Below are 14262 nucleotides of genomic sequence, written 5' to 3'. Positions count from 1 at the left end.
ATATATTTCTATATATTTGTATTTTGCATATATATTTATATATATTACAGTCACTCATTGTATTTGCTTATTGTTTCTGTCTGTGTAACTTCAGCTCAGAGGTCACGCGCTAGATAAGACTGGAGCAAAACTGGAAGAGCCAATAGACCTCCCAATTAAAATCGTGGATATAAATGACAATTTTCCAGTGTTTTCACACGAAGTTTTTGTTGGTTCAGTTGAAGAATTAAGCGAAACAGGTAACATTATTTTAAAAATTTTTTCATTTAGCTTTTCCCAACACATGCAAGGGCACAAGTGAATGTACTCTGCAGCAGCATATCTGCCGTAACAAGGTTGCATTCTCTTGCTTGTGTAGGCCAGGTTATCCACGTGTGAATGCAAGTTTTTATTCAGGGCTAAGCTGTGGTGTGATGATGGGAAAGCGTCCACATAAAGGCAACAGAGAACAATACTTCCTCTTACGGCATCTTTGGTTTGGTGTCAAAGCTAACATTTTTTTCAGCAGGAGTTGCAGGGGAAATGCAGTCTACCTTCTGGCCGAGCAATCCCAGCCTGTTTGGCAGAGACTCCACTCTGCCATGCTCATGAAGAGCCCTGCTTTATCGATGGGCTGGAGACGTACTTCACTGTTAAGCGCATACGGCCGTGACCTAACCCTCAAAGAACAAGTTAGTGGCAGTTTTCCTGTTGGTGTCAGTAAACATAAGAGCAACAGATTATTTCCCAGACGATAAGAAAAGCTGGAGTAAAACAACTTAATAAATAGCTGACATTGTGTCCCTTTCAATGACACGATAATCTGAAGAAACATATTATTGAACATCCACTTGGGTGAGGTATTGAGTTCCCTCAGCTGTCTTTCAGGTCGGTAGCAGCCATATGGTAATTGCTTCTTTGCCTGAATTCCAGCTAATGTTCAAACTCAGGCACTGGGTGCTGAGGTACAGCCTTTCCCAGAGCACAAAATCCTGTGCCATGAGGTATAAGGGGATTGCACCACGGGGACCACTATGTGTTTTGAGTGAAGCTGTTGGAGGGCATAAATACAGAGCAATTGTTTTGGTAACGTTCAGGTAGAGGAGTTAATAGTGCTCCCTTTAGAATAATGTGTGAGGGAAATGGCAGCTTGTTGTTCAAAAACTTTTTCTTTCTTCTCTGTATGATATCTACAGTTTTCTGTCAGAATTTTTGAGAGAATTTAACCTGTTCTGTGATTCTGGTGCATTGAATTCTGTGAGTTACACATGTGTGGATACAATCGTTTTGTTTGCTAGAGGATATACTGTTAACATGTATTATCTTAGGAACTCTTCTTCAGCTCTATTCGTTAAATAAATAAAGGCAAGAGCATCAGAAAATTGTGCAGTGCATCTGACAACGGTCTCTTAATCTGTGACATTACAGTAAAAATACTTGGCAGTGCATGGTAGTGTAAACATACTGTATTTTGTTTGGTTTTTTCTAGGTACAATTGTAATGAGGATAAATGCAACAGATGCAGATGAACCAAATAACCTAAATTCCAAAATTGCTTTCAGGATCATTTCCCAAAGCCCTGGCGCTGCTTTCAGTATGGATAAGGATACTGGCGAGGTTCGAGTAGCAAAAATAAACCTTGACAGAGAGGTAAAAACCCTCCCGTTTTTAATCTGTTAACGGCAGTCTTCTGATGCCTGTGGTGTCACCTTCAGCTCCGCCTGCCGGGTCGGAGAGCTGGCCCTCTTACCTTCCTTCACCTCCCTTAGGATTAAAGCCTTGTCTGGCTGATGCATGTTTTTCAGGGACTGGGTGGGGAGGCGGTGGTGACGGGATCAAGGTGGTATTCCCCCGTCACCTCTCCAGCACAGCACTACCCGATGGCTGTTGCGTTCTGTCCCTCCCGTGCAGCCAGGGCAGCAGTTACGTGAAGCAAGGGGTCATTTCTCCGTGCTGGAGAGCATGTGGCGAAGACAACCCAGATCACCATCTGCAAAGCTGCTGACTGCATTTAGATTTTTGTAGCCTGCTATGCAAATCACGGTCCAAGGGTGGGTTAGGATGGGTGCTGCTATGAAACAGCATTGAAAGCCACATACTACCAGCAGCTTTATTTGTGCTTGCATGAATTTTCACTGACCAGCAGATGGTGATCTGGATGTTAGCTCTGCGGCTGAAAGCAACACCTCTGCCTCTAGCCCTGTCCTGACATGCAGGTATCACTGGTCCTGTCCCTGTTTGTGGCCACTGAAATTTTTTCATTTGCCATGTAGGTACAGTCTAACTCTTTGTGGGGGAGATGCAAAAGTCCCAAATCCTTTTCGAAGCCTCAGTTCCACTCCAGCAGAGCCTGTCAAGGTAGTTGTGTGTGAGATTTACTACTAGCTAGAGAGAAGAGGAGTTGTAATTGGCCACAGGAGGGATTACCAAAATTTAATAGAGATAATACAGCAACGGAAGAATTTTTGGCCTGGTTTAAACACGTTTTTCTTATCGTGGCAGACACAAAGTAGCTATTCTTTGATGGTGGAAGCAAAAGACCGTGGTGGTGAATTAGGTGGGAATGCTGCAACATGTTCTTTAGAAATCAAGATTTTGGATGTCAATGACAATCTGCCTGTGGTTGAGAGTCGTGCAGTAAGTACATTTATCACAATATTTGGCATGTTCCTACACCTGCCAGTATCCCATTGCTTAATACGAGGTTGCACTGGTATTAACACTTTCTTGCACTGCTTACATGAGCTAAATCATGACATCTTCTTAAAGAAGGGTGTTTTTCAATTGCAGTTTGAAGGAAGCGTTGAAGAAAACAGAGCAAATGTGGAAATTCTGCGAATAAAAGTATTTGACAAAGATGAAGAGTTTTCTGATAACTGGCTGGCAAACTTTTCATTTATTTCTGGTAATGAAGGTGGCTTTTTTCATATAGTAACAGATAACCAAACAAATGAAGGAATTTTGACACTTGTGAAGGTTAGTATATTCTTTAGAGAGTCTTCTTTAAATATTAGAATAATTTATTCCCTTTAAGTTGACATTAAAATTATTTATATTCCGTCAGTATGTAAACTGTAAATTTACATGGCGGACAGTCCTCCTTTGGCATATTCTTTGTTGGTCTATTCAGTAATTCCGTGCAAAATAATAATTTTGTCCAGGTTTACCATTTACATTCTGTGTGATCTCAAATATATCTAGTGGGGCAGGAGTCCCCAAACTTTCCTTGTTGTTGGGCAACAGTGCGAACATGTACGCTGTGAACTTTCCCATATTTTTGCTCTCCTTGCTGGTCTCAGTTTAAATTTCTTTATTCCGCATGGCCATAGATAACGTTGCAGACAACACCTACTCCATGAGCCATGGGCTACAGACTATTTTATGAATTTCCATACATTGAAATTATGAAAATATTTTCCATAAATTGAAATTTCTGTTTTATGAATTTCACTCCCCTTCAGTCCACAAGAACTGAAGATGCGTAGTGCCCTAAGTACTTTTTTCTTTTCTTTTTTCTGCTCTGGTTTCCTTATCTGAAAACTGATAATTTAAAAAAATTGATAAGCATTATTAAGTAAATGAATTGGTTTTTAAAAAAAAAAATTGGAAGAGCCAAGTAATAGTGAGCAGTGATTCACTGAAAATAAAGACAGAATATATAGGTAGGACTCATTGCATCTACCTTAAATTAGTTTAAATTCAATAATATAAAGACATACCTATGATGCCATCCATTAAAAATAAGAAGAGTAATCTTCCTTATGTACTTTTAAAGAGTTGAAGCATTATGTATTGAGAGTAACACGTTAACCAACAGTTCTTCTTTGCACTGTAGCATCCTTATTATTTAAATAAGGATGCTACAGTATTATTTAAATAGTATTATTTAAATATTAAATGTATGAATGTTGTCTAGATACCAGATTCTGGGAAATTCTGAGTGATTTTTTTTTTTTTTTAATTGCTCTAGGAACTGGATTATGAAAAAATGCAAAGCCTAAACTTGGGCATTGTTGTTACAAACAAAGCAGAGTTCCACAAGTCAATTAAACACAGTTATAAAGCACAAACAATCCCAATCAAAATTAATGTGATTAATGTGCGGGAAGGCCTTGTATTCCCCGGTGGCACAAAAATTATTGAAGCAAGTGAGAAACTGCAGATAAGACAGGTTATTGGACAGTATCAAGCCTATGATGAAGACACTGGAAAAATAGCAGAGCGCATTACGTAAGAATCTTTTTATAACCATCATAACTGAGTATGTCAGAAATTGCATCTTACTGTAAAAATGTGTATATTGAACTGAAATAATTTCAGAGGCAATCATTTTCTCCTACGCATAATTCATACCTGAAACAACATCATCATCTTCAATATTCTATTATGCAGAAAATAGCTGACTTGAAAATCCGACTTGTTTGGTCGTACATGGTGAGACATGAATGTATGTGCTGAAATTGTCCGTGCTTGCACACTGTTTGTCATGCCTGTGTACTTTTGGGAGTGGATTTACTTGCCTGACTTCATCGTCTGCAGAAACATTAGTAAGAAAATATAGAGAAACATGTAGCAATTGGACAGAAAGGGTGTAAAGTAAATAAGCCTGCGTGTGTGTGTTTGGATTTTGAATCATAGCTCTTCAGCTAAAATGGTGTTGATCCACCACCATGGCTTTTACAAATGGTGCAGACCAGCAGAGGTGCATACCCAGCGGTGGACCCCTCTCCCCCCCGCCTGCAACAGAGTCTCTCCCGGGTGGCTGCTGCTCAGCTTTTGCTGGGAGCAGGGGTGGAGGGGAAGAGGACGATGACCAGCAGCGCAGCTCCCTCTCCTGCTCCGGTCTCGCTCCCTGCATCTACTTTTTATAATGCCTCCACAACGAAATCCTGGCTCTAGAGGGAAAAGCAGGTTTCAACATTCAGGGTAGGTTTACAATCTTAGGTTCATAGTTGAAACCAATTCCAGTGGCAGGAGCGTCAGACCTCAGACCTAGGGATTTGGTCTCTGCTTTAAACGAAGAGTAAACATAATGTCAAGCCGCTTTTTCCGCTGATGGTTGTTTTCCTCATTATATCTTATATGCAATTTGAATCAGATACATGAAAGGAAGAGATACAGCAAACTGGATCACAATAGACTCAGTCACAGGTGAAATCCAACTTGCCAAAGAACTGGATTACGAATCATCTCATGTAGTAAATGGTACCTACACTATCACCGTATTGGGTGTAACTACTGGTAAGTTGAGAGGGTTTTGTTTTCACACTAATTGGTTTGTTCAGGGTTTAGTTTGCCTTTCTATAACTATAGTTGGTTTAACCTCCCTATGTTTAACTGCCTAAAAGTTAGGTGCAGTTTCCCATAGGCTCTCTTGGAGGAGAGAGGGCAACTCATTGAACTAGGGTGAACCTTGGAATGGATTCCTGAGGTGCCCGTTTCTCTTCTTTGACTAGATGGAGGTGAACTTTTTATAAAAGTTTTGCAAAGACCAAGTCTGGTAGGAACATCCCTTGTCAAGGTGGAAATTGCCAGTTTCTCAGTATGCTAATCAACGGACTTCAGAGTCCTGAGTTTTCTTGAATGCTAAACAAGAAAGACTGCCTGAACTTCTTGCATATCTAATTAAAATTTTATTATAATCAGCATGTTATTGTGTAACCATACACAGGAAGTACGTGGGAGGGGTTTTAAGTCAAAATAGTAAAACAACTTGCCTTCAGAAGAACTTTGTCAATATGTTTATTAAACATTAGGAATGAAATATTGCTCCCATAATCTCCAGGGAGAGAGCTCTTTCAACTTATTTCAGAAATGTTTGTGTTTTAGAAAAACTATTTTAAGATGAAATTTTTGCACTTTTCAAATCAATTTAATTTTTCATATTTTAAAATCTTAGATTTTCCTAAGAAAACAGCCACCGGCACAGTCATTATTCAAGTTAAAGATGAGAATGATAACTGCCCAGTTATTGTGAACCCTGTGCAGACTGTGTGTTCAGATGCAAAATTAGTTGATGTTACAGCTAATGATTTGGATGGTTACCCAAACAGTGATCCCTTCAGCTTTACTGTCATTGATAAGCCAGAAGGGACAGCAAAAAAATGGATAATTGCATCCAGAAATGGTAAGAAAATATATTTTTAATTACTTCCAGTTCTTTGGAGTCCTAGTGTTGTAATTTGTTAATTCCAGTCAAACTGACAGTTTGGCTGATCCAGACCAAAAAATATATGGAGTCAGGCATGAAGACACATCACTCGCGTTCTGCTCCCTTCTCTCTAATGGCTATAAAAGCAAGTCATGTCTTCTGGGGTTTGTCGCCTTCCCTCAGTTGGACCATCTTTGCCTAGCTTGATGACCCATGTGTGGTGACCAGGATGTCATGGGTAGTGCTGGCATCAAGCCATTCCCATCTTCCCACAAAAAGCATGCAGTGATCAAGGATGCTTTTTGTTAAAATTGAGCTTGGAGATATGGTTGTGTTAATAGCTGCAGTTGCTCTAACGTATAAACAAATAAATCTGTCTGCATAGTGGGCCTTGAAAAGGGGAAATACAATGTAATCTAAGATTGTCTAGCACAGTAGGAACAAAATAAGTCATAAATCGTAAATAATGGGTATTTCAAAATGAGATGAACATGTTCTTCTTACACTTCCATTCATATAAGCCTAGGAAATGCTTGAAGGAAATGCTTCGGGTAGATTGAAGGCACCAGAAAACACTTTTTCTTCCCAGACTCGTTATTCTGTCCTCCTTAATCCTACAGCATAACATAGCAAAGCAATCAGCAGAGTCATCCTATGGCCAGGTTTAGGACCAAGAAGGAATCTTACTACTTTTCCTCACCCCACTTGCAGCCAGACTAGCAGTAATTGTAGGGGTCACAGCTTTTCCAGATAGGGTGGTGTTCTGCAGCTGGGAACATTATCTGGGCATCTCTTCCCTAGTTGTGTCCCTGATGTGACACGCCACAGGAGCAGGTGGCATGCTGGCTCCCTGGTCTCTGCCTGTGGCCTACAACAGGTTAATCTCCTAAAGATTGAAGCTGGTTTTTTTGTGAATTCAGCCTTTGGCTATCCAGATGACGTGAAGGTTAACACTATATAAGCAGTTGGGCTGTCTTCCATAATAAGTCTCTGCTGGTGTGAAACTCTTCGCAGTTACCTGAGACTGCAAGTGAGCATGGCTGCTTTGTTACCAGCATGAATTATTTGATAAAAATAAGAGCACATACGCTGTAGCAGCAGCTAATTAAACTTAATTCCATTGCATTGGCTGAACTTAACTGGAGGGGGCTTGTTAGGGGGCTATGAAGGTTTTGTTTCCCTTAGTTTACAGGAGTCAACTTTCTCTCCACTCATTTCTTGTTTGTCTTTTCTTTTTCTTTAACCCCCCTTTCTGCCTCAGGCACCAGCATACAGCTGGTACCACAAAACCTGAAGCCGGGCAGAACTGAAGTTCCCATCCTAATACAGGATTTCCAAGGGTTCAGCTGTGCTCAAGCGCAGTCTCTGCAACTGACTGTTTGTAAGTGTGCGGACGACGGCGTATGCAAAGAGAAAGTTATTGGCGCTAAGTCAGTGGGCCTGGGACCAGGAGCGGTTGCACTAATCGTCTTGGCGTTTTTACTTTTGCTGCGTAAGTAATTGTTTCATATTATCTCAGAAGCACTGTAAATATGGTCTGCAAGGCATCAGGAAAGAAACAGTCTGGCTCACAGGTTTTATCATCTTGATATACTCTGTGTAAACTCCTAGTCTGTGTGAAGTCATGGCAAATGCCCAACTAATTTTGGTAACATCAGCATTTCACCCTCAAAGGATTTCAGGCTGTGCATTTTAAAATTAGTGTGTACAACTTTAATATTTGTTTATGGCGCTGTAAATAACAGGTGGGGAAGCAGTAAGGAATCGTTTTGGTGTTTCCCGCACCTCCCCGTGTGAACCCTGACTCTTCCCACTCAAACCACAGTGCTCTCTCCACTCTCTTCTCCTTCACTGCAGACTCGGGTCTGGTGCCTTGCTCTGAGCAGCACATGATGTTGTTCTTTGGGAAGACAAAGTAACAGCTCAAAAATAAGAGAAGAATGCTTGTAGTCAGGGTATTGCCATGTGTACCAGTGCTGCATTTAAAACAGCAATAGTTTATTGCTTGTACTAGTAGCAATATAGCTGTGGCAAAACAAAGTTCATGCCACACGAATACGCTCTGCTCCTGAAACTGGATTGTTTTGAGTTCCCCAGGCAATGCTCTAGACGTGTCACAGCAGTGGTGAGGTGGAATTTACGTGACGCCATGTCGTTACCTAGTAGTAAAAGAACAGGAGTTAGAAATGCTGACGTTGTACAGTGATATTTAGGCCTTGGTTTTGGTATATGAGATCTTCGATAGAAATATAGCTATATGCATGCGCGGTCATCTGCAGGGTTGAGGCCCTGACAGGTTGCCAGTTCACTCTCCAGGAAGCTATCCTGGCATATGTTTCTAGGAAATACCTTGAATATTTGGGAACGTGTCTTCAGTCTTTTATCAGCCCTCATACTGATAGCTAGCTTACTAAAGATACATTTCAGTATGAGAGCTGGCCAAACTTCGGTACTGGCTGTTAGCATGCTTTGACCCTAATCATCAAATAGTTAATGGCAAATTTCTATTTCCCCATAGTTATTCCACTGTTACTGCTGCTGTGTCCCTGCGGCTCAGGAGCGAAAGGATTTGCTGCGATACCGGACTACAGCGAAGCGATGTTGCGTCAGTGGAACAGCGAAGGGGCAGCTCCCGAGGAGAAGGCATGTATCCCTAATAGCATTTCTCTTTGATTTCTGTCCAAGTGTTCAGTTTGGCACTTGGCATCTCTTCCACATTATGGGCTGATGTTTCAGGGCTGTACAGCAGATTTTAACCGCACATGAACATTAATTAAAATTAACCCTGTGAGGCTCAGTGAAGGATATCTGGAAGATGACTTCCACCAGCAGCTCTAGAAGCATCAGCCGTGGTGTTTAAATCCCAAGTAAAAGAGAAGCAATCAAGCAAATGTTGATGGTATCCGAGCAGGTGATAGGAGTGTGGGAAAAGCACTGGTGCTGTAAAGATTGAAGCATTTGCATTTGCAAGCCTGGAATGTTCTGCGGCCCTTTGGGAGCATGGTAAAGCAGGAAAAGAATGGGTTATAAAGCTTAGCTTCTAGTTTAAAGTTTCAGGTTGCATTTTAAAAGGTGCAAATCTGCAGAGGGAACAGTGAATGCCAAGAGAAGTTTTCCCTTTCTTGTTATGCTATAAAACCCAGTTTTCAAAAAAAAAAAAGGGCATGACACTGGCATGCTTCTGCACAACAACAAACAGAAGTAAGGTAAAAGACTTTGATGTAGGGCCAATGCTCACACCGAATTCTTGATAAAAGACAATTAACAGGGAAGCCAAACTGCTAGAAAAGAAGAAGGGGCCAGGCCAGTACCACAGAGGCAGCAGGCAGTGCATGCTCCCCCACTTTGTGTCTGGGGAAGGCTGGGCAGAGTCTGTCGTGGAACAGCTGACCTCCCTGGAGTTTTCCAAGCCTTTTTTTGGTGGGTTTTTTTTTTCCCCCACTTTAACTTCCAACCCTTTGAGTTTCAAGAAAACAATGAACTACAGAAACATTTCCATGATCCTCCACGGTTGTGGAAGCTGCACCCTATTTCAGGAGGCCCTTTACTCTTTGCAGCAACATGTACAAGTGCGAATTCAAACAAGTCATAAGACGGCACCCTCCCAGGTCCCACCCAGCCCCGCTGCTGGTTTGGTGAGTTCCATGTGCGAGACAGCGCGGCTTTCATGTCACATCCTAATTTGTGTTATTTATGTAGCCAGTGCTAAGCCTCATCCCACCCACTGCACTGGGGAACTCGAGAGGAGCGACCAGCGGAGCAGCATAGGAATGAGCGGAGAGGAAACTGCAGCAGGAGGAGGCAGCTCTGTCTCTCATGTAAGAGAGCATCACAACACTACTATTACCAAGGAAAGATGGGAAGAGCAAAGACATCTCCTTTCTGGTGCTGAATATGGAGCCATGGCAGCTGGAGGGGCTGAAGGCATGGCAGGTGTAGAAGGCAAGACAGTGGTGGGTGCAGGAGGAATCACGGTGGGAGCAGCAGGAGCCATGAATGAAGAATTTTTAAGAGACTACTTCAATGACGTAAGCATATGACCCGCGAATAACAGTATTTTTATATTTACACTTAGCGTTGTGAAATGCTGTTCATGTTATTACAAACACAGATGAGTAGATATGTGTATATAAACAGCCCTGATACAACACACATGTTGTGTGCATGTGGAGTTGGGGGCATTAAGGATTTTTGTATTAGGCTCACATGTGGGACTTAGAGCATGACAATGCTCAGTCGTGTAGTACTGGGTGCTTACGAGGTCTCCCACAACGAGACCCTTCTCTCAAGGGAGGTACTTGGGAATGGGATCCAGAATATTCAGCAATGACCAAGGAACCCCTTGCCCGGGGAGAAGCCATGAGAAAGACTACGTGATATAAATCTCAGGGACTTAAGCACATTAAAGTGGCCTGTAGGGAGGTACCTATGACTCATCATGAGTCACAGCTACAAACTTTATAATGGAGCAGGTTTTTGAAAGATAAGCCATAGATGTCAAACAGTAGAGGGTGGGTCTGCATTTTCAAAGTAGCTGATGAAGTAAGTGGTGCTGGACTTGTCTCTTTGCCCAACAGCCTGGGTAAAGGGCCGTTCATCAGAAGTGTATGAGGCACATGTTGCAATCCCCATTTCTGACTTTTGTTTTTTGATGACCTAACCATTGACCAGTAGGCTATTCCTACTCATTGCAGCTATTCCTCTTTGCATGATGCACATCATTAGTCCTTAGGCTGGTGAGCTCCTTATAGTGGAAGTTTCACTTCCGTATGCCAGGGAGTGTACGGATTTTCCATCACCTGTACAAATAAAACATCTTCACACCCTACAGCTGGCTGATGGTGGGGTTCTGCAGAGGAGCAGCTGTGCAGCGTTGAGTCACCACCTCAGGCCAGGGCAGGATTTGAGCTTAAGACACTTGTATGTCTCCTGAGTGCTCTAGCTACTGGTCTTCTGGGTGAACAGATGCAACAGTAGCAATTCTGCTTTCCTTCCGCTCTTTGCGCTTCCTAATATTAAGACATACTTTAAGCATAGCTGCCTGCTGAAGTCCTGCAGGAGGGCTTCGTAAAGGTCATACTGGAGTAACGTTTACAACTTCTGGGAGGCTAAAATATCTCAGATTACAGGAAAGGAAAAAAAAAAAAACCAAACATCAGACAAGTTACCAAATCAAATAGTTTCAGATGTGTGCTGATTTTTGTAGAAGCACCTCAGGTAATGTGCCTACTTCCAGGATCAAGCGCAGATAAACATACAGAGTCAATTTGGGTCTGGATATATACCACATTAAACAGATGCCTGAGCTAATATGCACTCCAGAACTTCAAATGTGGTAGAAAAGTGGTTCTGAGTACAAGCCAGCAACCGTATTAGGTAAAGTTTTTTTTTGGCCCAGAGGATTTGTCTGTCTTCACTCATGAAACTGGAGCTGGTGCAAGCATGTACACGGATATTTGTGCTAGCACTGGCAGCAGCTCCATTGCAGACACTGCTTTCAGACTGAGCTGGCCCTGGAATCGCTATAGTCAGAACCCATGAGCCCTCCTTGTTGCAAAGTGGCCTGCATAGAGCCTAAAAATTTATATGCTGGACTATGTTCCCATACTTATCAAGCCATTTAACTTTGTGATTTGTTTGCTGTTGGGCTCCTTGGGTGTGATCCTGCAGGCTATGCTAGTGAAAAGGGCCATGGCAGGTGATGACATGTCAGCATGTACTCATTAAACATATGTTTAAATGTTAGGCATAGTTTTGGCACTCTCCCACAAACACCTAGTTACAGGTGAAGTTCATTCACTTAACCAAAATAAAGGCAATATGTTTGTGAGGGTGGAGCAGTATCACAAATGGCACAGTTCCTGGTAGGAACAGCAGCAGGTGGTGATAGTACCCAAGGTTTTCAATCTAATTTTAGATTTTTCTTCTCATCAAGTGTACTGTCAAATTAGACTAACTTCAAAAAAGCAAAAAGCACTTTTAGCTACTGCCCTTGGTTGGTTGACGGTTTCTGTGGGTTCAGTTAAATTTTCTTATTTTAACCTTTTTGATGAAGCATTCCTGATTTTCAGATTTATTAAGTTTAGAGCTGACATCAATGAACTTTTGCTGGCTTTTGTTTTCTCTCTGTAGAAAGCTGTCTCTTTTGCGGATGAAGATGAAGCCCAAGCTGCAAATGACTGTCTCCTAGTTTATTCCCAAGGAGAGTCAGGCTCCCCCCATGGCTCCGTCGGCTGCTGCAGCTTTATTGAGGGTGATCTTGATGACCACTTCCTTGATGATTTGGGAGACAAATTTAAGACTCTAGCAGAAATATGCATAGGTAGACACATCAACATGAAAGACAGTAGCTCCAGGAATGAATCAGGTTTTGGTCTTAATGACGCAAAGTCGTGGTTCTTAGATCAGCAAAACGCTTCCAGCTCGGAACAAGCCTTTGCCTCGGGCAGCCGCTTCCAGCCTGGCCCCCCGGCACACATGGGCAGTGGCGCAGGAGAAGAGACCGTGTCCGAGGAGGTGGTCACGGAAACAACCTTTGCAACCCGCTCTGGGCAGCACGACGCCCGGCCGCTTCCCACGGCCCACACGGAGACCAATTTCACGGTGACGGAAACATCCTACTCTGCGGGGGCTCCTGTCTGCTCAGCCACTGTCTTTCTAGACCCCCAGTTTAAGGAGAACGTAGTGGTGACAGAGAGAGTGCTGGCACCCGCGTCGAGCTTGCAGGGTATGGTGGAAATCCCCCACTTGCCGCACGGAAGCAATGTGGTGGTTACGGAGAGAATGATGAAGTCAGAGGGCGCCGGGCCAGGAGCCCTGACGGTTGAGGATCTCCCCGACTCCCAGTACGTCGTGGTGAGGGAGCGGGAGAGGGTGCTTGTGCCCGCTGCAGAGCAGGGCTCGCTCAGCTTCCCCGCTTTGGCAGAGGGGCGCGGCGTGGTGGTGAACGAAAGGGCGGTGACGACCTCGGGGATGCAGAGCAGAGCCGAACAGGCGGCGGGTGCCGGCTCGGGAAGGCAAGAGCACGTGTTGATCACAGACTCTCTGCTTAACCAGGCGGGCTCCAACTTAGAGGGGCCGCCTCCTGCCAGCGCCACGCTGAGCAAGTCTTCCAGGGTCACCAAATACAGCACGGTGCAGTACACTCGCTCGTAGCCTGGCCTCTTGCAGGGCTGGCAGCGTCCGGCACCCTTGGGTCAGTGTGCGTCTCGCCTCGGGCTTTTTCTTGAGACCCGAATTCGCTGGAGCTTTCAGAATGACATGGACTCCACTTGCGGTAGTTTGTATAAGTAAGGATTACGACCAAGAAGCTAGTAAGGAAATCTGCTGTTGTTACTAGGCAACATTGGCAGCGATGCTTTTGAAGTGGAAAGATGTGGGAAATTTTTTTTTTCCTTGTTTGCTATTTTTGCAATTGCTTTTTATTATTCAGTTAGTGTAATAATACTACATAACCACAACTATGCAGTTAGGGGAAAGCAGAAAAAAAAGTCTAAAATCTAGTGATAGATAGTAGCATGCAAAGCACAAGTTAGGTTTCTGAACTGCTGTTTAGTGTATCTGTTGAAATCCCCCCTAAGGGGCATCAGTTTCTCATTGCGTGTTTGCCACCTATTACCTTGTGGGCCAGGGCAGCTCCCCCTGAGCTGCAGCTTCAGATCTCTGCACCTTGGTGAATTGCTAAGAAGTCTCTCCTTCCTGAGAAGCCCAGGCCGCCAAAGCCAGTACGTCCTCAGCACAGTGGTGTGTTGACCTCCTGGAGGGATGTCACAACTTCAGGTTATCAGCGTTTGTACCTTAAGCAATCAATAATTGCATATTAGCACAGGGGTTAAAGAGAGCAAGCAGCAAAAAAGCTGAGAACTGCAGTTTTTTTGGTACCTCGGTATAAAAATTCCGTTACTTGGTGTGGGTCTAGGTTGACATGGACAACTAAGCATTTGCATCGTACAAGTTTTTCACTGACTCCTAATTGGTCCTTTAATAATGTATGAGAAACAGCCAAAACTTACCTTAGCTTTAGAGCCAGAGATTGAGTCAGTGGCTTTGTTAGCAAAGTTTATGGCCCTTAGACATCTGTAGGATCTGATTTACAAGTGCAATTAGCTAAGTGATTTTAATTCTGTCTGTGA

At 43.2% G+C, this 14262-nt stretch overlaps 1 protein-coding gene across 1 annotated transcript; it reads left to right on the top strand.

Annotated features, from left to right (window-relative positions):
* Nucleotides 1-94: 94 nt before the first annotated feature.
* On the top strand, nt 95-13285 carry LOC104079519 (desmoglein-2-like; the record flags this gene model as incomplete). The annotated part of the gene is given in 12 exon segments (XM_009581581.1): nt 95-239; nt 1469-1629; nt 2482-2616; nt 2770-2955; nt 3950-4209; nt 5078-5220; nt 5879-6106; nt 7392-7622; nt 8649-8773; nt 9830-9895; nt 9898-10158; nt 12263-13285. Coding segments are annotated over 12 exon segments (2964 nt in total), but the record flags the coding sequence as incomplete, so codon positions are not given.
* Between the last annotated feature and the right edge of the window lie 977 nt (nt 13286-14262).

Source organism: Fulmarus glacialis, unplaced genomic scaffold (genome assembly GCF_000690835.1).
Source record: "Fulmarus glacialis isolate BGI_N327 unplaced genomic scaffold, ASM69083v1 scaffold17287, whole genome shotgun sequence".
Taxonomy (NCBI): domain Eukaryota; kingdom Metazoa; phylum Chordata; class Aves; order Procellariiformes; family Procellariidae; genus Fulmarus; species Fulmarus glacialis.
This window is presented reverse-complemented; position numbering and strand designations above follow the sequence as displayed.